Here is a 25535-nt window from a genome sequence, read left to right as displayed (position 1 = left end):
TATAAGAAGGTGAATCCACTCTATTATGCAACTAGAAGTCACACAGCCAAGCACAAGGAGGCTGGCTCTTCAACCAGATTCAACAATTCAAGAAGGATGTTGACAGGCTGGAACATGTCCAGAGGAGGGCCACCAAAATGGTGAAGAGTCTGGAAACCATGCCCTAGGAGGAGAGAGGGGATGTTTAGCCTGGAGAAGAGATGTTTAAGATGTGATGTGATAGCCCTGGTTAAATATTTGAAGGAGTGCCATGGAGCAATCTTGTTTTCTGCTGCTCCTGAAAATAGGATACAGAGGAATGGATTCAAACTACAGGAAAAGAGATTCCACCTAAACATTAGGAAGAACTTCCTGACAGTAAGAGCTATTCAACAGTGGAATGCACTCCCTAGGAGAGTGGTGGAGTCTTCTTTCTTTGGAGGCTGGATGGCCATCGGTCAGAGGGAGTGCTTTGATTGTGTTTCCTGCATGGCAGGGGATTAGACTGGATGCCTGTTTAATTTTCAACTAGTGCCTTTGCGCCCCCAAATCTGCCTTAGTTTTGCAAGGAAATGAAATCAGTCTCTTTGATTGACTGGAGGCTGCGTTCTAAAAGCTTCTAATAAAGCAGAAGGGTAAACGAGAATCTTAAAATGCATCATTTGAACCTCTTGAGATTTGGAGGCAATCCAAGCGTGAGCGGGATGGAGAGGGATGTGTATGCTTTGCTTCTTGTCATTGCAGATGTGGGGTAGGAAGAGAAGAAGAGGTTGCTGTGTGGATGGAGGGAGGGGAAACTGAGGGCCCAAACCAGAGTAAGGCAACTCCAGCTTTAAAAAAAAGAAGACACCCCTCTTTTCCCTGGAGCAGAGGCTGGGAGAGCCCCATTTATGTTACCAAGGAAGCTTGGAGCCATTCTCCCAGCTGGATGCATTAGCTCTGAGAACCACAGTTTGGCAGGTGATGGGGAGGGAAAGAGGGGCTAGGAGAGAGGTTTTGCTGCCTGAGACAGTAATTGTAGCCGTTCCTTTGGCCCGGCTAATGGCTCTTCTGATTAAGTTCTATTAGGGAGCCTTTGCCCAGGAACTGGTAGGTGGCTTTTTTATTATTTTGGTTGGAAAACGCAGCGGGTGAAAGGAGAGGATTGACAGCCTTTCAGATGGAGTGACGGAGCCTGCTGTTCTTTGACCAGACAGCCCTGTCCTAAAAAGGGTCTGAACAGCTGGCCCCAGTAAAATTAAAATAAATTCAGGAGTGGTTGCAGAGGAGGTCTCTTGTTGGGAGGTAAGGCAGAGAAAGGCTGCGTGAAAAGAAGCTGGGTAATAATAATAATAATAATAATAATAATAATATATTTCTATTCTGCCTCTCCCATAGGATCGAGGTGGCTTACAACAATAATAAAATACATACAATTCATACAATAAGAAAACAATCCCTCTATCCCCTCCCTCCCTCCCTCCCTTAAACAGACAATGTCATAATTCCCTCATATGCTGACCCTCTCTGCCAAGATGGTCTCTAGAATATATAGAACTGTATATTTGGAAGGGAATCCCAGAATCATCTAATCCAGCCCCCTGTTGATGCAGGAAGCTCACTGCTAAAGCATCCATGACTGACAGACTTCCAACCGCTCCTCAAAAATCTGCATGGAATCAAAGGGCCGGTGTGCTGTAGTTTAAATGCTGGACCAAGGTTCAGATCCCCACGATGGTGAGTCTCTTCACATTTCAGGTTACCATTACACCAGTACACACAAGTGTAGGGACAATAGAACATGGCTGCTGTTGTAGTTTGCCATCAAGTCAACCTGAAATGTCAACCCTGTGATTAAGAGACCTCCATGAATCATCAGCAGCCCTGCTCAGGTTTTCCAAAGTGAGGGTAACTGTGGCTTCCTTGATTGAATCAAGCTACCTGTGGTGCAATCTTCCTCTTTCCCTACCGCCTTCCACTTTTCAAAGGATCGTTGTCTTTTCCAACCACTTCTAGAGCATGTTGTCTCCACATTATAATCCCAACATTGGAAATAAATTCTAGGGCTCAGTATCCCAGCCTATAGGTTTGTCTATTGTGGCTGTATAAAATGACCAGGGATACACATGGGTTGTGTTCCTTTCTGTCACCAGGGATGTCTCAACCCTTATACAGTCAGGCCTCCACATTTGCATCTTTTACTTTTCGGTTGATTAATCTGTTGTCTCTAGGTCATACTGGAGGACCTACAGATTACTAGAGAGAAAACCTCTCTAGGCATTATAGGTCCTCCAGCATGATTCTGTGGTCAACCTCAGACAGAAGTAGACCTCAGAGTTACACTAGAGGACCTAGCAGTTCCTAGAGAGGTGTCCTCTCAGGTTAAAAACAAAACAGTGGGGTTTTATTTGTTTTTTCCACTTTCACGGGGTCCTGCACCCCTAACCCCAGCGAATGAGAATCATAGAACCATAGAATCATAGAATCATAGAGTTGGAAGAGACCACAAGGGCCATCCAGTCCAACCCTCTTCTGCCATGCAGGAAATCCAAATCAAAGCATCCCCAGCAGATGGCCATCTAGCCTCTGCTTAAAGGCCTCCAAGGAAGGAGACTCCACTACACTCCGAGGAAGGAGTGTGTTCCACTGTTGAACAGCCCTTACTCTCAGGAAGTTCCTCCTAATGTTGAGGTGGAATCTCTTTTCCTGGAGCTTGCATCCATTGTTCCGAGTTCTGTTCTCTGGAGCAGCAGAAAACAAGCTTGCTCCCTCCTCAATATGACTTCCTTTCAAATATCTAAACAGGGCTATCATATCACCTCTTAACCTTCTCTTCTCCAGGCTAAACATCCCCAGCTCCCTGAGTCGTTCCTCATAGGGCAAGGTTTCCACACCTTTCACCATTTTAGTCGCCGTCCTCTGGACACACTCCAGTTTCTCAATGTCCTTTTTGAATTGTGGGGCCCAGAACTGGACACAATATTCCAGAAGAAGGGCCCACTGTACCTGCATTGCAATTTACATAGCTTTGTTTCATGGAAAAGCGGGAACAGCAGTATCTAAGGGATGGACCATCTTCACCAGGAGATAACCTGGGCTATCAGATGTCCATATTCTGTTTCACATGGGGCTGAGACCTGAAGCACTGAGATGGCCACACTCTGGAAAATTGCAAAAACAAAACTAAGGACTTTTATCACATGAGGCTACAAAAGTGGAATTTTAACAGTATCAAAGAATCTTTGGCCAGTACTTATCGCATGATGATGTGCTCATCCTGCTGCTGCTTTGCATTTCAATCATTATTGTAGTGCACCTTTTCACTGAAGGGCAGAATCCATCAATAGACTCTCAATTTTATTGCTACCCCATTACTTCTTTTGTTCAGTGGGACCCTTCCGTGGCAGTTCCACTTCTCAGGCACTGATGTGGTATGAGGGGTGTTAATGTGCTTCTCTCCCCCATTCTCACCTCACAGCAACTGCAGCCTCCAACAGCTTTCCGAACTTGGCTGCTGTGTGCACATTCACACAACAGCCGGCTTCATGAGGTATTTGGCAGCCACAATCATTTGTGCCCCCATTCAAAAGCTTGGGGCTACTGTGTGAAAGTGCACACAATAGTTCCATGCTTTGGGAAGGGAGAGAGACCAGTGACCACAGCTTCCAATAGCTTACCTCGTTGCAGCAACTGCAGCTGCCAACAGTTTTCCTGTTGCACATTCACAGAGCAGCTGGCTTTGGGAAGCAGTTGGCAGCTGCAGTCGTTCATTCCCACCCTTCCCTTCTGGAAGGCGGTGTTTTGCAGTACAGAAAACAGATCACGCGCTGTGGATTGCCAATGCACTATTCCTGGGAAAAGTGTGATAAGAAATGATGCCAAGCTGGTATGCTTCCAATCTTAAAGTAGCATGATCTCCTCAGCTACAGGCCGCCATTTCCACTGCCTTTGTCCACCAACGACCATCATTAAAATTGGACTTGCCCTTTCATTTCCTTACCCAAAGGATTTTGAATTTGAATTGAAATTTTCACACACCAATGGCATATATAGGTCGGTCCCTGGCTTTCCACTCCACCAAATGTATCTGAGGAGGTAGAGTGATGTCTACAAAACCTCATGCTGCCAACTTCTTTCTAGGCAGTCTCAAAGGTGCTAGAAGATCTCTCTGCATACTAGCGTGATTGTGGCAAGACAGCAGGCTTGTGTGACAAAGTCCTAAAAATTTCTGTAAGTCAACTTCTGGGTTTAGGAAATGTGTGTGTATGAGAGAGAGAGAGAGAGAGAGAGAGAAATGGTGCAAGGGGCTGCAACTAATTTAAATGGTGAATTGCTTGTCCCAGAGACTTGCAGAAGAGGACTCTTTCCTTTTTCTTAGGCTAAAGACAGGGCAACCTGAGGACTCTGGAGGTGTCTCAAAAACAGCCTTGAGGGGCCACATCCAGCTCCTGGACTGGTATGGTGGCAAAAGGGATGAGAAAAGGCTGTTGTGTGAGAAAGCAGAAGTGAGGGATCTTCTCCTTGCATTGTGGTCTTTCCTTGTGGGATCCCTCCCAATAGCCTTCCTGCTTGCTGATCTCACTTGGCGTTATCTGATTCATGGCGGCTTTGGCCTGCCGGTATATTGGCAACATGGTGGATAATGAATTGTTTACGACCAGTAGTTCTGTTTTTCAATGAGCTGAAGCGTGTTGGATAAAAAGTTGTTTATGAACCGTAAATCTCGCCTACCATAAACTCAAAGCGCATCACTTAATGATGAATTGCAATCTTGGGTCCCCTTTGGGCAGCCAGTCTCAAGCCAGCCTTTTCATTGGACTTTGGATTGATGGGGAGTGGGACGCACTTCTCCCATTGGACGGCGCAAGGATGATAAAATTGTGAGCTCCAGTTCTGTTGGACAGGGAATTGGGGCTGAGTTGTGAGGTCCGTCCCTGTTGGTTATGAGATTGATGATGAGTTGCGAGCGGGCGTCCCGTTGGGTAATGAATTACTTGGAGACATATTTGTTTAGGAGGAGTAAATCTGTTCAGTACATTGTTGCCGAGTTGTGATTATATTGTAGCCACGCTCTGTAAATCACAAAGAAGGGCCTTGATATAGTGCTCCCAAAGCCGGCTGCAGCAGGAAACAGCCAAAGATGGCCCTGTGTGTCTCTGCATCTAACAGCAGGCTGGGTTTTGTGTCACTGAAGGAGCTTCATGACCAGCAGTTCTCATTGCTTCCACTTTACACCAGTTGCACTAGTGCTGTCCCTGGAGATGGCTGCAACCTGATTGCACATATGGCCAAACTATAGAATGGTTTTGCTGGTGAATATGTTCTAACAGGAGCAGAAAGACCTAATAATGAAGGAGCATTCATGCCTAGTATCTACAAAGAAAACCACAGAGTTGGAAGAGACCCCAGGAAGGGGAAGCACAGTTTCTTGCAAAGAGGGAAAGGAGGGAAGGTTGAAGTAACCCATGAATGATTCAAGATAGTATGGTAGAATAAAATACCAGGGAATTTCTGCAAACTACTGTTATTTCAGGATGAGAACCATGAATCAGCAAATGCACAGAGCCTTCCATGATCTCGTAAACAAGCACTCAAGAGTGACAGACTGCCGCGTCACGGAGTGAAAGAACTACAGTGATTCACACATCTTATAACATGGGCTGTGAAGTATAAAAGCTAAACCACACTCTGCATTTGAACCACAAGAATCATAAAGGACATCAGAGGTCATTTAGCCCAAGCCCCTGCCACTTAAAAAAAATCCACAACCAGCGTATCTCTGAGAAATGCCCCCTCCTCCCGGACTTTGCTTGAAAAGCTCTGGTGAAAGAGAACAGTCCATTTTCTGAGCAAGTTTTTCTAGTCTGAAACACTTTGCGTTGGCTGAACTTCTGAACTTGATAGAGTTTGAAGGTGCACCAAGGTATGCAAGAATCCACGGGCTCACTATCCCTGACAAATGGCCATCTAACCTCTGCTTAAAAACTCCAGTGAAGGAGATCCAGTGTGCTTCCATGGCAGTGCATCCCACTATTGACAGTTCTTATTGTCCTGAAGCTCTTTGGTGCTTAGTCAGCTTCTCTTTTCCTGTACAGTTGGCCTCTGTAGCCACAGGTTCTTTATCCATGGATTCAATCATCCCTGTTTGAAAAATGTGTTTTAAAAAATATTAGTGTCAGAAACAAATCTTGATTTTGCCATTTTATATAAGGGGCACCACACCTTTTTACTATACCACTGTATTCAATGGAACGTGAGTATCCATGGATTTTGGGTATCCACAAAGGGTCCTGGAACCACACCCCAGAGATACAAGGGCCCACTGTAATTGAATGGAGGGCAGGAAAACCATTCTTCATCTTCTCCATGATAAGTCTTTTGATATTTAAAAATGGTAGTCATACCATCTTCTCTTCTCAGTCTTCTCTTCAAGCTAAAAATACCAGCTACTCTTTTCTTCTAACTTAGAACCCTTTGTTTAAATTCAGAGTGCCACAGCATGTGTTCGGTTTGTAGTAGTAGTTGTTCTTGTTACTTGCTTTGCTTCAAGGATGGGCTCCTGGCTCAAGGAGGCAAGCTAGGCGAGGTGCCTGCTTTTGAGGTCACCAAAGGAAACAGCACATGGGGAAGGGGGTCTTCAGCGCCAAGGACAGAGAGTGGTACAGTTCAGTTCCTGCAAACTAGGCTTTTACCTTGGTCATCTCCAGCTTGATGTCTTAAATTCTTATTTGTGACTCTGTGTGACTCACATGTAAGGGAGGCTTGGTGGTGAAGTGGTTAATGCCGGTCCTCAGCCACAAGGTTGTGGTTTGTTATCCTAGAGGGCTCCAGGTGACTCAGCCTTCCATCCTTTCATAGGTCGGTAAATGGTATCCAGCGCTTTCAGATTAGTTTACAGATAGTAAACTGCTTAGGGTACTGAGTTCACTTTTAGTGTTATAGAAATGTAATGTAAATACTTGTACAGTTCGCCCTTCCTTATGTGGGGAATCCATTCCCACCCTCTCCTGCGTAAGGAGGAATGCTGGTATGCTCGAGCCCCATTTAATGAATGGGGTTTGTGCTGTGTTGGCACGGTGGTGTATGCGCACTATGGGCGTGCACGCCATTACCCCTTATGGGGTGCACCGCCCCTTTCCCAGTGGGCTTCAGCATATGCTGAAAAGACGCATTAGGCGCAACCACGTATGACGCAGTGCACTGTATGTGTCATTCTGCACTTGCATGGAGATCATCCAAAGCTTCTAGGGGTGTTGGCTCCTTGCACATGCATACTGTGTATTTCATTGAAACCCTATTCCTGTTTGTCTGCCACTGTTATAGGATTGTTAGGAAAGTTTCAGTGTTTTGGGATTTCTCAGTTCATCCGTTCCCTCTCCAGGGGTTTATGGCCCCAAAAGTTTTCTTCAGCGCACCTAGACAAGGATCCCAGTTTTAGAAAGTCTTTTATAGACGATCCCTCTGCCTCCTCCTCTACCTGCTTTTTTGGAGACCAAAATCCCATCTTCCCTTCAGGTACTTCAGCAGCTGGCAGAGGCAAGTCTCCAGACTGGCTACAGCCCTAGATCTTCAAATTAAGATGTCAGAGCCACCTCTTAAGACCCGGTGTTTAAGAGAAGTGAGACTGAAAATACTCCTTGACAGCTATACTTATGCTTCCAGCACTTTGGAAGGTGGTACATTACTCATGACAGACTCCAGCCTCAGTTCCTTCCACTTTGGGAAGATAGAAAATCTATACCAAATGCAAGAAGACAACTGTGCAGCTTAATCTGGATCTTCCAAGAAGGCACATACTTCTCCAACTCATAGGAGAGGTAAGATTGATGGCATGGCCTTCTAGATGTATTCCATGGCAGCTCTGTCCTCAGAATAACAAATTACCAGGATTGTATGGAGGCCTACCAACAGTTCCTCTGGGAACAGGTTGTCCCCCAACGAATGCCTTTTAGATGATGATGAGAAGCATCTATGCTTTTCCATTTTAAAGTTCATTAAACTGGCAGCTCAACGATTATACAGCAAACATAAGGCGGACTTGTAGTGCAGTGCTCTCCCATGCACAGGGATGCCATAACCGGTGGCCGCCGTGAAATTCACGCTTTTGGGGGCCCCCCTCCGGTCACGGTTTCGGTTGTTGCCCCCAGCATGCATTGGTCCCGGTCCATGCACAGGCCTCTGAAGCAGGAGCTCGTCCCCTGCTTTGTTGCCAGCGGCTATTGGCCAGCTGCCCAAAGGGATGGGCTCCTCTGCGCACGCCTCTGCATTTGAGCCGTGGATTTCTTGCATTACCTTGGTGCACCTTCAACTCTATCAAGTTCAGAAGTTCAGCCAACGCAAAGTGTTTCAGACTAGAAAAACTTGCTCAGAAACTGGACTGTTCTCTTTCACCAGAGCTTTTCAAGCAAGTCCGGGAGGGGAGGGAGGGGTCATTTCTCGAGATACGCTGTGTGTGGATTTTTTATTAGTGGCAGGGGCTTGGGCTAAATGACCTCTGTGTCCTTTATGATCTTGTGGTTCAAATGCAGGAATGTGCGCGCTTCCTGGCCTTTAAGGAGCCTGGACTCTTTAAGGGCAGGGGGAGAGGGAGGGTAGGCTGGCGGCGTGTGGCTCTCACTCTCTTTCCTGGCTTCTAAGGAGGCCTCAGTCTCCTCAGAGACCAGGAAGGAGGGACACTTTTTTATGTAGGATACTTTTTTTATTAAATGGAGGACGCCCTGTGCCCCTTCCTGGCCTTTAAGGAGGTCTCGGTCTCCTTAGAGGCCGGGAAGGGGCGTGGGGTGTCCTCCATTTTAAAAAAAAAAAAGGGGGGGGGAGGAAGAGAAAGTGACCTACATTTGAAAATGTTGTCCTACATTTGTCCCGGTCTGGTGGTCCTGAGGTATGGCAACCCTACCCATGCATCAATAATATCCTCACCAATGATAGCACAATGGCCTCATTCTCCCACGAGTGGAAGATAGTCTCAGCCCTCCTCCATCACCTTTTCCATTGTTAGACACCCAAAATAGATCTCTACACATCCCTAGCAAATGCTCAATACAGTCGATTCTGCAACTGAGGCTGCCAAAGCTGAGGTTCTTTAAGAGACACATTTCTTTTCCCAGGGGATGGTCCCGTGCTGTACATAGGATGTTTCTGCTTCTCATGAAGGTCATCATGAAGATTAAGACTTCCATGATGGCCTCACCAGCCGTGGTTCTCCAGACTTCTCAGGAGGTCCGATGGCAACTTTTGCTGCTTTCTAAAGTTCTCAGATCTCCTCTCCATAGGGCACAGCAGAATTCTTTAGCTGGATGTGGCTACCCTCAGGCTAACCATGTGAAAACTTTAAATTTTAACCACCCATTTTTGCCTCCCACTTTCATGCAATCCCCATCTCCCAATCTTGAGTATGTGCCCTCCATACCCTAGATATTAGATGGATACTCTTGTTCTAGGTATCTTGGACAAAGGAATTTGGGAAGTGCCCTCAGCTGTTTGTCACCTATGTTTGTCACCTATGAGATGCATAGGAAAGGGAAGGCAATCTCATCAATGTCTTGGTTACTGGGTGCTGAATGTTGACCACCTCACCTACTCTCTTGCTGGGACACCTCTTCCACAGAGGGTCAAAGCTTTCTCAACTCAAGCGGCAACCAACTCAACAGCGCTGAGATGTGCAAATTTACAGCGTAATAATAATAATAATAATAATAATAATAATAATAATAATAATATTGAGAGGGATTCCTCTCCCAGACCTTTGCCAGATGGCTATGTGGTTGCAGCTGTGGCTTTCCTGACTCATTATAAACTGCATGTTCGGTCCCAAGCCAATGGCAAATTTGCTAGGCTACTGCTGTTGTAGTTCCTGGCATGAGCTATCATCCTTAGTGAGTTTAGCTTGCTATTCCCCCATATGTGTGAATGACAGAAGATGAACAGGTTGTCTAGCTGTAACTGTGGTTCTTTGTGTGGTCATCTGTGAACTCACACAACCCGTCCTCCTCTCCTCTTCATGCTGTTGCTTTCTCTAGGTCTCCAAATGGTGAACTTGGAAATGGATTTTGGCAGGAATGCACAGCTTATATAGGTATGTGGGCAAAGGAGCAGGGTTACTACCAAAACACAGCTCTAGAAGCATCTGAAAATCTTCTAACCAATGTTGTCCCTGGAAAAGGTGAAACGTGAGTTAGGAGTGAGCTCATTGGCTTTGCCACAGGGGGAAGGATGTTTTATTGACATCATATACCTGTGTGGAGTTGGGGCAAGACAGCTGGAATTGGGAGCAGAGCTTTTGATAAGGGGTTTAAATAAAGTTTGCTTCCAGGATAAAAGATGATTTTGGTTTGTAAATGGTCCAATGTGCTTACTGTCCTTTTCTCCTCTGTGTATCCCATGCTCTTAAATTAGCCCTGGGACTTTCCTCCAGAAATTTGTTTTTGTTTTTTTATGTTTGCATATACATAACCAGATATCTTGGAGATGGGAATCAAGTCTAAACACAACATTCATTTGTGTTTCACGTACACCTTATACACATAGCCTGCAGATAATTTCATACAGCGATCCAGTGTGGCACAGTGGTTTGAGTGTTCAAATATGACTCTGGAGACCAGGGTTCAATTCCCAGCTTGGCCATGAAACCCACTGGGTGACCCTGGGCAGGTCACACTCTCTCAGCCTCAGGGGAAGGCAATGGCAAACCTCCTCTGAACAAATCTAACCCAGAAAACCCCATGAGAGGTTCGCTTTAGCATTGCCATAAGTCAGAAACAACTTGAAGGCACAAAACAAACAAAACTTTATGCAACATTTTAATCTCAGCCACTCATGAAAGAAGTGTTGCTTTTGGAATATTCTGGATTTCAGAATACCAGATAAGTGAGACCCATCCTCTGCTGTTGCACATGCTTGAACGTACCTGATGGAGAAAAGCAAGTGGAAGAGATACAACAAAAACCTACATTTGCATTGCAAAGGTGGCAAAAATCCAGGAAATGCTTTCTAGCATCATGTGCGAAAACAGCCTCGGAAGTGCCGAAATGGAACTTGAGTGCCTCTTGTCCGTACATTTCTCTCTCAGCCCCAAGACTGGACTGTACAAGTGCTGATTTCTAAGTGGATGCTAATTGATAATTAACCAGTTTGTAAGCCCCTGTGACTAGCAAGGCGAGGAGGACTGAAGGAGTTGGGATTTTGATGCCTGGGAAGGAGAAAAAAGAGTGACACTGGAGAAATAACCCAGTTTGGCATGGCTTTAACTGCCCTGGCTCAAGGCTATGGAATTCTGGGAATTGGAGTTTGTTGTGGGGCCTTCCTTCCTTAAGCTCCCCTCCGCTCTGGGCCCACAACAAACTCCAACTCCCAGAATTCCATTACCTTGAGCCAGGGCAGTTAAAGCCGTGCCAAACCAGGCTATTTCTCCAGTGTGGATGCAGCTGAGTCTGCTTCTAGACACAGGCCTTGCCAGTTCCAAAAGTGAGGTGGGAGGGAGAAGTTAGGATTAAAACGCTGCGCCCATGCAGTCCAAATTCTGTGCCAACAAAAGCTCCAGCTTGTTCAGCTTGCATAATTCATACATTACTGTAATTTTGGGTAATTTATTTTTCGTGTTACTTTCCCCCCCATAAATTTTATTGTTGCTTTGCTTGTCATGGAAGAGCAATCAGGTATGCAGAATGCCGGAGTCCCACGCCACAGCGGTAAATCTTCTTCCCTCTCCCTTTTCTAAAATGCAGCAAAGGCAATTCTAAAACACTCACAAAGCTTTGTAGCAATAAGGACTAGAAATTTATTTTTTAAGAGAGAGAGAGAGAAAAGGAAAAAGCAGTTCGGGGTAACTAAATTATGCATCCAACAGCAGTTTTTCCCACTCCTTCAGTTTCCTTGATAGTACATGAAACTTTAGATATGGCTAGGCTAGAAGGTGGGAATTGGTTCTGCTTTCTCCACTGGGATAAAAATGATGGTATCTAAAAGATCAGACCCCCAACACTCAGAAGTCTTCATAACTCTGGAGCAAATATTCATGGGATAAATGTGTGATAAACTAGATAGGGAACATGTCCGTTTGAATGGAAGTTATAGTGGGTAACTTCCATCTACAAACAGTTGTTTTCTCTGTTGTTTGCAAGAGTAGGGAACTCCAGAGGGTCCCCAATGCATGACGATTTTGACAAGCTTGGATCCCCTCTACCCTCATCTAGCCATCCCTTCTCATTCTGAGGAGCAGAGCAAAGGCACATAGAGGTGGACTTTCCACACATATAGTGTCAGCCATAAGACTGAAAACTTCATAAACAATAAATGCACATTCCTTTTTCATATCAGGCTTAAATTGCATTGTATATATTATTGTGTCCAGAAGAGGGTGAACAAAATGGTGAAGGGTCTAGAAACCATGCCTTATGAGGAGAGACTTAGCTAACTGGGAATGTTTAGCCTGGAGAAGAGAAGGCTAAGAGGTGATATGATAGCCCTGTTTAAATATTTGAAGGGATGTCATATTTAGGAGGGAACAAGCTTGTCTTCTTCTGCTCCAGAGGACCTGGAACAATACAAACAGCTTGATTTCATTTCATTTCAATGGATGCAAGCTCCAGGAAAAGAGATTCCACCTCAACATTAGGAGGAACTTCCTGACAGTAAGGGCTGTTTGATAGTGGAACACACTCCTTCCTTGGAGTGTGCTTGAGTCTCCCTCCTTGGAGGTCTTTAAGCAGAGGCTGGATGGCCATCTGTCCGGGATGCTTTGATTGAGAGTTCCTGCATGGCAGAAGAAGGGGGTTGGACTGGATGGCCCTTGGGGTCTCCTCCAACTCTGTGACAATCCCCTAACTCAGCCCTCCTTTGGACACGCTCTAGCACCTTTGAGACTAACTGAAAGAAAGAAGTTGGTAACATGAGCTTTCTTAGATTTCAGTCTACTTCCTCAGATGCATTTGGACTTCTCTCCCAACTTCATTTTTCAAAGCAGCTTTCACATAGATTGTGCATAAAGATATGGGCATATCTTTATTTATGGGCATGTTTAAGCAGGTGGAGGAGAGTCTCTTCTGGCCAAATGCATCTGAAGAAGTAGACTTTAAGTCTATGAAAGCTCATGCTTCCACCTTCTTCCTTCCATTTAGTCTCAAAGGTGCTACAAAATCCCTACATAGTGATTTTACAGATTAACACAGATACATCTTTGAATTTTTGACATAGCTTTTGGAAATTTGGGCAGGGGGGTGCCCCCAGAACATGGGCAGGGGGGATGCTTGGATAGCCTGCAAAAGGCTTTGGAGGTCACATGCAAGCCATGTATTCTACATTGCTGATATAAGAGGGCATGGGGTCTTTTGTGGTCACCCCAAGTAAGGCAGATTACAGTGGGGACAGTTGAGCTTCAGGACATGTCCCAGCCTATCCCTCCTATTCCAGGGTGTAAAACCCCAATGTATTTTATTCTCCCTTTTGCTCTTTGACTGACAGCCGGCAGAAGCGGCTTCTTGGGTCTCCCCCATCATCCGCCCACACTGTCTTAACCAGCCAACAGCTTTCCCCTTTATTGCCCTGCGTGATGCTCCCATCTTTGCAAATAGTTATTTAACGCTCTCTATAAAGGGGAGGACATCTTGCCAGGGGCTGAGTGTTCATGAAAGATGTAATTGAATATATGACCTCCCCCGCCTCTCCTTCTCCACTTCTCTTAGTAAGAGAAATGGCAAGGGCTCAGCACCATTGTGGATGGGGTCCACTTTAGCATTGATTAGTCCTGTGAAGCCAGAGGATGTGCAAATAAAGCATAGCTCCACGATTATAAGCATCCAAGACTCCTGCTGCTGAGAGCCATTATATGTGAAGTCAAAGGCTTTCATGGCCGGCCTCCATAGTTTTTTGTGGGTTTTTTGGGCTATGTGGCCATGTTCTAGAAGATTTTCTTCCTGACGTTTCACCAGCATCTGTGGCTTTAGCATCTTCAGAGAATGCTTTGCCTGGAAAAAGTTGGGTGTGTATATACTGTATGAGCCTGGGAATGCAGGAGGGATTTGCATCTGTCTTGTTCTGTGCTGATGGCTGGCCTCAGCCTGGGAGGCTAATGCAAAAGAGAATTAATGTCTGCTAATTGGTGATCATTATCTGCTGAGAAAGCCCCTGACTCTGAATGGTTTCCCATTTGCATTTGGAACAGTAGAGACACTGCAGACTGGGCCAGCCAGAAAAATCAGCAGGAGCAGAACATGCCACAAACCATCCTGGGCATAAAATACTGTTTGAAAACACTGAAGTTCTGGACCATGCCAACCACTTCCATGTCAGGATGCACAGGGAAGCCATTGAAATCCACAAACATCTGGATAATTTCAGCCGGAAAGAAGAAACCCTTAAAGTGAACAAAATTTGGCTACCAGTCCTGAGGAATAGCAAAATAAGGACTCAGCAAATGCAAATGGGAAACCGTTCAGAGTCAGGTAACAGTCCCACCACATGTGCTTCATTGTGCCCTTATGTTTTTGACAGTTCCAGCAGGTATCTTTTGTGTTTTTGTAGATTTTTGCTATTTTTTCCGGTGTGAGATACCATCTATACTGAATTTTATAATAGGACTCTTTTATCTCGTAGCTAAGTGTGTGTTTAATTCTTTTATTCCAATTTTTTTCCCATTGTTCAAGTGAAATTGGTTTCCTGAAATCTTGCGCCCAACTGATCATATATTGTTTAATCGTTTCTCCTTCCATTTCTAATTTTAGAATTAATTTATAAAGTTTTGAAATTCGATGTTGGGTCTCTTGATATAAGAGTTTTTCTACTTCTGTTTCTTCTATCTCTATTTGATTTGTTTTTCCGTCCAATTTATATCTCTCGCTAATTTGTCTGTATAAGAACCAGTTATAATTTATACCTTCTTGTTTTATTTCTTCTGGAGTCTTTAACCTGTGTCCCTTATTTTCTTTCACAATAAGGTCCATATATGTAATCCATTTATTTTTCACCATTCTTTCTCGTCTGTAAAAGGCTTCATTAACAGAGGTCCATCTTGGTATCTTTGGTATTAAACGTGATTTGTATTTTAGCCATACGCGAATTAGGGATTTTCTTACAAAGTGGTTTTTAAATTCTTTGTTAGCTTTAAGTTTATCATATATTATATAAGCATGTCCTCTTTTTTAAAATAAAAAATAAAAAAGAGTAACTTCAAGCATGTACAGAAGATGTTCTCCTCCAGCACAGAGCAACCACATTCTGTTTCCAAAATCATGGAAATAAGGTTTGGGAGTCCCATGGTTTGCGTTGTTGTTATAAGCCGTCAAGTCAACTTCTGCTTATGGCATCCAACATCTGATCAACAACTACACTGCTCAGATCTTGCAAATTCAGTGAGGTGGCTTTTTGGTTGAGTCCATTTCCCTGTAGTGTTGTTTCCCTCTTTTTCTACTGCCTTCCACTTTACCAATAATCTTTTCGACTAAGACACATCATTTCATGTTATCTGTAAAGTATGACTCACTTTAGTCATCTTGGCTTCTAAGGAGAGTTCAGGCTTGATTTGCTCTCAGGCCCATTCATTGGTCTTTTTAGTGGACCATGGTATCCGTAGAACTTTCCTCCAGCATTACATTTCAAATGAGATTATTCTCTCCCCGTCAGCTTTCTTCACTGTCCAGATTTCGCAAGCATACATGGAACTCAGAAATGTGATGATGTGGATGATTCTGATTTTGGTATTTAAAGATACGTCTTTACATTTGATATTGTTGTTTCTTCAGAGGAGGTTTGCCATGGCCATCCTCTGAGGCTCAGAGAAGGTGACTTGCCCAAGATCTCCCAGTCAGTTTACATGGCCAAGCAGGGATTTGATTATTTCTGCAATGTGCATGCAGCCTAAGACTTAGAAAAGTAGCCATGGAACAACTGTATAAGACCCTCTTCTGTGAAGAGTGTGGCCAGTGTAGTGTAGTGGTTTGAGTGTTAGATTAGGACCTTGAAGACCAGGATTCCCAGCTCAGCCATGGAAACCCACTTGGGCAAGTCACACACTCTCAGCCTCACAGGATGGCAATGGCAACCCCCCCTGAACAAATCTTGCCAAAAACAAACATGATAGGCTCACCCTCAGGTTGCCTTCGGAAGCAACTTGAAGGCACACACATTGAGCCATATGAAATGAATTTATATTGACATTAGCTGTTGTAGCTTTTCTTTAGCAATATCCTACATTTCCCTTGAATGTCCTACATTTCACAGTGTCTTGTTCTCCTTTGCGGTGATGATGTCTGGTCTCCTTAACTTGTGCCACCCTTTCTGTTGTCTTCCATTTAACCTCTCTGGTGCTTTATGGGAGGAGGAGGAGGAGGAGGAGGAGGAGGAGGAATAAACCCCTGCCTGGTAGCTATGCATTAGTATGTGCGGATTCGTATTGGTGCATTTGAGAGAAGTTGTAACATGTGCCCCGGCCTCCTGCTAAACCCCAGGAGAGAGCCATGTTTTATACACATTGATTGTACACTTAACCACAATTTGCATTTTCATCCCTCATCTTTTTCTCTCTTCCAAGCAAGCAAGGAAAGGCGCACTGGCCTCCCTGCTACCCCGCGGAGGGTAGTGGAATCTCCTTCCTTGGAGGTCTTCAAGCAGAGGCTGGATGGCCATCTGTCGGGGATGCTTTGATTTGGATTTCCTGCATGGCAGAAGGGGGTTGGACTGGATGGCCCTTGTGGTCTCTTCCAACTCTACGATTCTATGATTCTATGCTACTCCTTTCGTCATTTTCCTCCAGTTGTGTCTTTGGGTTTTTTTGTGGCTTCGGTTACCCTTTATTTGCATCCTTGCCGTTTGTGAATTTGGTGATGCACCAACAGTGTAGAAAACAGCAAAGGAACTGGTGGAGAGATTAGCATTCTAGAACCTCTTCCTAAGCAATATAGATAAGACAGCGGGTTAGATGAGAACAATTTAATTAAGTTGTATAAAGAAAGCCCTTCGCTGGTGCCTGCCAAGCTGATCGTTTACATCCCTGCCTCTGAATGGGGGCATGGCATGAATGGGCACATGGCAGGCACTCTACAGTAAATCCTAAGGCCAATAATAATAATAATAATAATAATAATAATAATAATAATAAATCTCCTTCTCCCCATGGTTTGAGGAGGGGAAGATCTCGACCCATAGCAACCCTGTGGATGAGACATCTCCAAGACTCCCTGTCCTCCACTGCTCTGTTTAGGTCCTGCAAATTCATACCCATGACCTCCTTAATAGACTCCATCCATCTAGCATGCGGCCTTCCTCTCTTACTACTTCCCGCTGTCTTTCCTAGCATTATTGACTTTCCCAATGAGTCGTGCCCTCTCATGATGTGTCCGAAGTACGGCAGTCTCAGTTTTAACTTGACTTCAGGAGTATCTGACCTGATCTGCTCTAGGACCCATTTGCTCGCCTTTATGCCTAATCTTCAGCACTCTTCTCCAGCACCACATCTTGAATGAATTGATTTTCTTCCCATGCTCTTTCTTAACTGTCCTGCTCTCACAACCGTACATGGTAATAGAGAAAACAATTGGTTTGTACAATTCCAGCTTCCATGCCCAGCTGTATATCTTTGCATTTTAGGATCTTTTCTAATTCTTTCATAGCTGCCCTTCCCATTCCTAATCTTCTTCTGATTTCTTGACTGCAGTCTCCATTCTGATCAATGTTTGATCCAAGGTAGAGGAACTCTTTTACTATTTCTATATCCTCATTGTCTAGGTTGAATATGCGTAGATATTCTGCGGTCATTATTTTTGTTTTCTTTATGTTCAGCAATAAGCTTGCCTTTGCACTTTCTTCTTTGATCTTCCTTAGTAGTTGTTCCAGGTCTGGGAGGTTTTCTGCTAGTATTATGGTGTCATCAGCATATCTCAGATTGTTGATATTCTTCCTCTTATTATACTCCTCCTTCTTCTGTGTCCAAGCCTGCTTTCCTTAGAATACGTTCTGCATATAACTTGAACAAATAGATTGATAAGATGCAGCCTTGCCTGACCCCTTTGCCAATTGGGAACCATTCTGTTTCTCCGTCTTCTGTCCAGACAGTCGCCTGTTGGACTGAGTACAGATTCCTCTTCAGGACTATCAGATGTCTTGGCACTCCCATGTCTTTAAGGGCGTTCCATAGTCTTTCATGATCTATGCAGTCAAAGGCTTTGCTATGGTCTATAAACCACACTCTGATCTTCTTTTGGAATTCTTAGGTGTGCTCCATTAGCCCTCGTATGTTTGCAATGTGGTCCTTAGTACCGCTTCCTTTTCTGAACAAGATGTAGACATATTTTTAAAAATCCACATTTAAAATTCATTGTTCAAAACCCACAATTTAAGCATCATCTGGATAAACCTGCCAGAAGAGGCTTGTGTTTAATGCTCTTTTAAATTTGGACAGTGTTGAAGGGCTCTTTAGCTTGTTCTTTCTTCTCTACCTTCCTCCCTTTTGGTTTTGAAATTAAAAACCAAACAGGGCATTTCAAAATAATCCAAGTGGCCAGAATGAAGAATGCCAACTGCAAATGTCCTTTGAGAGATGTGAGGTCCTTTGTCAAATGAATAACTTTGGGGATTTGGGGTTCAAAAAACCCCAAACACACTTCACTTTTAAAAAATACAGTGTTTGTATCAGGTTGGCCAGATATCCTCCTTTTTCAGGACATGTCCTACATTTCAGCCTTCTATCCAGGAGGAATTTCAAATTGTCCTCCATTCTGAGCATGGCTAGGAAAGCATGTATTTAGATTTATATGAGTGTTTTTTAGCTTTTATTTGGTAATGTCCTACATTTTGCTTGAATGTCCTGCATTTTGCAGTGTCTTGTCCTCATTTGCAGTTATGACATCTGGTCATTCTGGCTTGTCTTCTTTCATTCTTGGAATTTACCTCTGTGCTTGCAAGGTTACCTTTTTGAACAACAACTCCCAGAATCCCCCAGCCAGCAGGAACTGGGTGGTGCTAGCCAAAAAAAAAAACATTTCCAAGCTCTGGGCAGCATCATTTTATGCTTACAACATCCTTGAGTGGGAGTTTGAAAGATGGTAAAATGCTCAGTACACCTCATGGCTGAGTAAAGATTTGACCCGGGCCTCTCCATCCCATCAGTCTTAATTAATACGTAAGTTGCTGATCAATAGAAATCTGGAACGTCTTTAGTGCTGTTACATGAATGAGGCTTATTCAGACCTCAGCAGCGAAGGATGGAGCATTGTATTAAAGCGTTTGTGTATTTTAAAATATAAATGGCACAGAATCTCACACATAAATGGCACAATTGGGGTGGGAGTTGTTTGACCTCTAATTTGAAAATGTATTATAGCAGATGGCCTGCCCAAAATAGGACAGGTATCTAAATCAGATGGGCAGCTGCGGCTGGACCGGGGGGGGGGGCATTTCTGAGTTTCTGATTCTGTGTCCTAGAAAAGTTTTTTAAAAAATTTAATTGTTTTATTATAATTCTAGCAGTTGCTGTGGCTCAGTCTGGTTACATGGAAAAGAAAGAAAAGAGAACGCCCACGTTTCCCCAATGTCGCCCTATGGGCAAGCATTCCCCAGTGTTTCCCTATGGGCAAGCATTCCCAGAAACACTGAAATGGAATCGTAAAATTGGAAATTTGGAAATCGTAAATGGATTGTAAATCAACCAGCGTTCAAGTCCCTGCTTGGCCATGCAAGCCCATTGGGTGACCTTGGGCAAGTCACATTCTCTCAGCCTCAGGGGAAGGGAATGGGAAACCCTCTCTGAAGGAACTTGCCAAACTTGCTTACCATTTTCTAGCCCACATTTTACTAGCTTGGTTGCCAGAATATCATGGGGGACCTTGTCAAAAGCCTTATTGAAAAGAAGATATGTTACATCCACAGCATCCTATAACAATAGCGTGACAGGTAGAAACTCACCAAATGCAGCATTCATTTTTATCTTGAAGGGAATCTTAAATTTTCTTCTGAATTTCTGAATGTAATTCCATGTAGCTCTGTGTGTGTTTGTGAGAGAAAGAGAGAGAGAAAGGACAAACATTTTCATGCAGAAGCATAGATCTGTACCACATTGGCATGCATCTGCTTTGAAATGCATGAAGCAGTCTTAGAAAAAGCAATCCTAGGACTCTTTATCTACTCCATTGTTTTGTGGTTGGAAATGAGTGCATTGCACTCCCTTAATGGCTCCTTTGGGGCAACAGTAATAGTATTCCATCTCCATTGTCTTTAAACGTTGTTAACCAGTTGTGAGCCTTGTGGGACAACACACAGGTTAAAACACACAGTCAAGATGGTTTCCTGTAATCTTAGCTGAACTGCTATCTTGATTTTATTTCATTTTATTTAGCCTGCCTTTCCTTCCAATGTGAGACCAAGCCCCAAGACCTCTTGGTGCCATTAGTGTGGAGTGCCATTTGAGGGAGAGTTTTGCAGCTCCCTTGACAGAACTGCAAAGGTCTACCTGGATCAGCCTCTCCTGATGCACCACTTGTGTTCCTTCCTGCAGGCCCACCTTCAAGTATTTCACATGGCACACCTGTGTGCTAGGCATCGCGGGATGCGTCATCATGGTCTTCCTCATCAGCCCAATCTATGCTTCAGCCAGTGTGGTCTTCATGGTGATCCTCCTTGTGGCACTCCATTACCTGTCGCCCAGCAGTAGCTGGGGCTACATCAGCCAGGCTCTCATCTTCCACCAGGTAAGCACTTAGCAATAGCATATTACGTTTCTGTACCACTTCATAGTGAACTCATTACTCTCTAAGCAGCTTACAATCTGTAAGCCAATTGCCCCTAACAAGCTGGGTACTCATTTTACTGACCTACAAAAGGATGAAAGGCTGAGTCAACCTGGAGCCCTGCAGGTTCAAACTCACAAAGTTGTGGCTGATGTACTGGCATTGAACCACTGCACCACCTCAGAGGTTTGAGGACCAGGCCGAACTGCCACCCCAAAACAGATTCACATGTGATCAAACTGAGACAGTGGCCCAGCGTGGGCTTTACTGAGGATTAAGGGATGCAGCAGGTGTTTTGCGGCAAGGGAAGGCATTTAGAGGCCTTTTCGCAGACAGGTAAATGAGATCCCTTTCCCGCTGGTGAGGTTCCATCCAAAGCTCCATCAGATTCATCCCACAGGCTAGCACGTTTTCTAGCCTGGAACAGTGTATCTGTGTCCATTGGAGCAGGGGTAAATATGGCCTGTGGATTATATGTGGGCCCTAGCCATATTTTTGCAACACTACTTTCTGAGACACCCCAAGCCTTCCCCCACTGATACATTTTTCAGGTTATTTTTAGTCTGAAAATCACCCCAAATGCATTAAAACTCACCCACAAATACATTATATACTAGAATTTTGTGGATTCATCCTGTAGATTCATGCAGGAGTTGATTTGCAGATAGCAACAGCAAGTACATTCCTTGCACTAAGCTAAGCATTCCCTAAGTGGTTTTACCAGCATTTAACTACTGTGCGACCAGGGCTCCCCACAATTGACTCAAGTGTTTGAGGGTGATGGACTCTCCTGTTTTAGAGATCCTTAATCAGGTGTTGGATGACCATCTTTTCTCCTCAGTTTTTCCACCAGCATCTTTTTCCCCCTCCTAGAATGGCAAGATAGACATTTAGTGTATTCATGCATGACAAGGGGTTGGACTAGGTGGCCCCTGAGGTCTGCATGCGGAAATTGGTCCGCATGTTTGTAGAATCATAGAATCCTAGAGTTGGAAGAGACCGCAAGGGCCATCCAGTCCAACCCCAGTCTGCCATGCAGGAACTCTCAATCAAAGCATCCCCATTGACAGATGTCCATCCAGCCTCTGTTTAAAAACCTCTAAAGAGAGGGACTCCACCACTCTCCAAGGGAGCATCTTCCACTTCCACTCTCACTGTCAGGAAGTTCCTCCTAATGTTGAGCTGGAATCTCTTTTCCTGGAGTTTGCATCCATTGCTCTGGGTCTTAGTCTCTGGAGCAGCAGAAAACAAGCTTGCTCCCTCCTCAATATGACATCCCTTCAAATATTTAAACAGGGCTATCATATCACCTCTAAATCTTCTCTTCTCCTGGCTAAACATCCCTAGCTCCCTAAGTCCTTCCTCATAGTGCTTCATGGTTTCCAGGCCCATCACCATTTTAGTCGCCCTCCTTTGGACACAAGGCTCCAGTTTCTCAATGTCCTTTTTGAATTGTGGTGCCCAGAACTGGACACAGTATTCCAGGTGAAGCCTGATCAAGGCAAAATAGAGTGGCACTATTACTTCTCTTGATCTAGAGACACTATTCTTTTATTCATGCAGCCTAAAATCGCATTGGCCTTGTTAGCTGCCACATCACACTGTTGATTCGTGTTCAACTTATGGTCTACTTGGACTCCTAGATCCCTTTCACACATATAAACCTCATTCAGCCAGGTGTCCCCGATCCTATATCTGTGCATTTCATTTTTGTGCCCTAAATGCAGTACCTTACATTTCTCCCTGTTGAAGTGTTAGAAAAATTTGCTTTGGGTGATGTCTCTTGCCCCGTGGCTCCGAACTGTTACCAACTGGATGCAGATGCAGTCTCTTCTGGAACTCAGGATCAAAGCAAACTCCAACACAGGCTTTTCTGCTTGCTGGAACAATGCCTAGTGAAAGAGCTGCTTAATTAAAGAAACAAACTATCACAGTATTCACTCAATGAGGGCTTTTATTTGTCTTTGTTGCTATTTACACAAGCTAATAAGCTACAGCTGTACAACACATCTTCACTCTTAGAGTCCATTCTCACAGAAAACACTAGAACATAAGATCAACTTTCCCATGATGTAACTCCTTAGTCCAGCCTCTTTCCCACAAGTTGCCATGCGACATAGGAACCAGTCACAATACAAACAGAAAAACATGTCTTGCTTACATTTTCTCTTGTTCCGTCGTCCTTGAACACTTTGTTTTCCAGCCTAGACTTTCTGGCCTTCAGTCTGTAACCAATTTTACACTGTAGCAACGATTGTCACATCTGAACATTTTCAATACAGATACTGTATACAATAACATGAAGTTCATTTTGTTAGCTTTGGCCCAGCTTTCTAGTCTATTCAGGTCATTTTGAATCTTGATCCTGGCCTCTGAGGTATTAGCTATTCCTCCTAATTTGGTGTCATCTGCAAATTTGACAAGTATGCTCCCAATTCTGTCCTCCAAGTCACTGATAAAGATGTTGAATAGCCCTGGGCCCAGGACAGAGACCCACTGGACACCCCCCTGGTCACTTCTCTCCAGGATGAAAAGGAGCCATTGCTGAGCACCCTTTGGGTTCGGCCGATCAACCAATTACAAATCCATGTAACAATTCCAATTCTCTGATCCTAGGACAGGCAAAAGAATATATTTTTCCACACAATATACAGTATAGCCAATTTGTAGAATTTGCTATCTCAAGATATAACAATGGCCACTAACATGGGCAGCTTTAAAGGGGAAGTTAGAGAAAGTTATGAAGGATGAGAGGTTGACAGCAGCTACGGGTCAGAATGGCTGTATATCAGCTGTAGTGTCAAAGGCTATGTGCCCCTGAATATCATTTGCTGGGAAACTTGAGCTGGAAAGTACTATAGCAAACATGTTTTCCATCCTTGGCTTCCAACAATCATCTCCTTTTTGGCAGATAGACAGGGTGGATATTAAATAATCCCTTGTCATCATTATCACTTGTTTGGCTGAGGTATCAGACAGACTATTGAGCAGCATAGGTCTGTGGTCCAATCCAGCAGGACTCTCCTTAGGTTCTCTTAAACTTTGGAGTCATATTTAAGGACATACAAGTGCTTTGGAGGATCAGACTGAGATCTACCTAAGCCAATGTTTTGGGTTTTCCCCAAAGGCTACAACAGAAGCAAATACATGTGTGCACAGGTTCAGACACAGGCACTGAATGACTAACTGAAAGCATGAGCTCACCACCGAAAGGGATTCATCCCATTCAGACCTTGGCTAAAATGTAGAGGAAGAAGACATTCCCTTGCAGCATGATCTTATGGAGAGGAAAGTAGAAACAGGGCATGCAAGCCAGACTCTTCTGAGAATTAAGTTCCAATTCCTCTTTTGCAAAAGATCGAACAGGGAGTGGGAGGATGGTAATCTTGATTTCAGATTTACCTGAAATAACAGCTAACAACAGCGTTTTGAACTTGGCTTCCACATCCTTTGCTTGTGGGCCATGCCCCTTTACATGTCCCTTTAACAGATGGCTTGTCCTTCCAGCTGGCACTGTAAATGCTGGCATTTCCTAGGATTCATTCCCAGCCCCAGTGTATTGGGCCCCTTGCCCATCCCCGGCCTTTTTAATTTGTCTCATAAAAGCAACACTTAAAAGAAAGACACCTCCCATTAACATGTAATGGTATGTTTTCATTACCCAGCTGCTGTTGCATTGGCCTGAACATCAAAACATGAGCCCTCAGCCATTTCATAGCCAGTGTAGGTTCAGGGCTTAGTTGGCATGTCACTTGCAATTCTGGGCAGCTGCTTCATGTGTACTTTGGCCTCTGCTGTATGAGAAGCTCACATGAGATGCATTCTGATCCTTCTGGTAGATGATATCTATAAAAATATGAGTCCATAGCCCCAGTGCAATTAAACCAATGTCCACACAGGAGATAATTTTATTTGCTGCAGCGGATGGGTATTAGTAGTCTCATGAACAAAAGACTTACGCAAACCATGCCCTATGAGGAACGGCTTAGGGAGCTGGGTATGTTTAGCCTGGAGGAGAGACTGTTAAGGGTTGATATGATAGCCCTGTATAAGTATTAGAAGGGGTGTCATATTGAGAATGGAGCAAGCTTGTTTTCTGCTGCTCCATAGACTAGGACATGGAATAATGGATTCAAACTACAGGAAAAGAGATTCCACCTAAAGATTAGGAAGAACTTCTTGACAGTAAGAGCTATTCAAGAGTGGAAGACACTCCCTTGGAGAGTGTTGGAGTCTCCTTCTTTGGAGATCTTTAAACAGAAGCTGGATGGCCATCTGTCGGTGATGCTTTGATCATGTGTTTCTGCATCATAGATTGGGGTTGGACTGGATGGCCCTTGAGGTCTCTTCTAACTCGATGATTCTGTGAAAGAAAGAAACAGACATTCGTGCATATATACTTTCCCATATGATAATCGCACAACAGCCTATCTCTACATGGCCATAGTGTCACTAATTAGCAGGTCAATTTCTAGAGCATGTGTACTAATCAGGGCACATACTTCGTTGTTGTTCTTAACTGCTCTCTAGTCAATCTCGACCCATGGTGATCCTGTGGATGAGACACATCATGAGAACGTAGGACTCACTGGTAAAAACAATAATGCTAGGAAAGGTGGAGGGAAGCCAAATGAGAGGAAGGCCACATGCTAGAATGATGGACTCTATTAAGGAGGTCATGGGTATGAGTTTGCAGGAACTAAGCACAGCAGTGGAGGACAGGGGGTCTTGGAGATGTCTTATCCACAGAGTAGCCATGTGTTGAGATCAACTCAAGGGCGGTTAACAACAAACATAATTAAAATACTCCTTCTCCCAATCATATAAAATGTGATCCAACCACATGTGATTTGTAGGAGTTTTGGC

The 25535-nt window shown here is 44.2% G+C and overlaps 1 protein-coding gene across 1 annotated transcript in view; it reads left to right on the top strand.

Moving 5' to 3' along the window:
• Positions 1–25535, top strand: part of LOC121927217 (solute carrier family 12 member 9-like) — a 142251-nt gene that overhangs the window by 101914 nt on the left and 14802 nt on the right. The window contains 1 exon segment of the mRNA XM_042460878.1: positions 20438–20630. Coding sequence (XP_042316812.1) covers positions 20438–20630 — 193 coding nt within the window.

Source organism: Sceloporus undulatus, chromosome 3 (assembly GCF_019175285.1).
Source record: "Sceloporus undulatus isolate JIND9_A2432 ecotype Alabama chromosome 3, SceUnd_v1.1, whole genome shotgun sequence".
Taxonomy (NCBI): domain Eukaryota; kingdom Metazoa; phylum Chordata; class Lepidosauria; order Squamata; family Phrynosomatidae; genus Sceloporus; species Sceloporus undulatus.
This window is presented reverse-complemented; position numbering and strand designations above follow the sequence as displayed.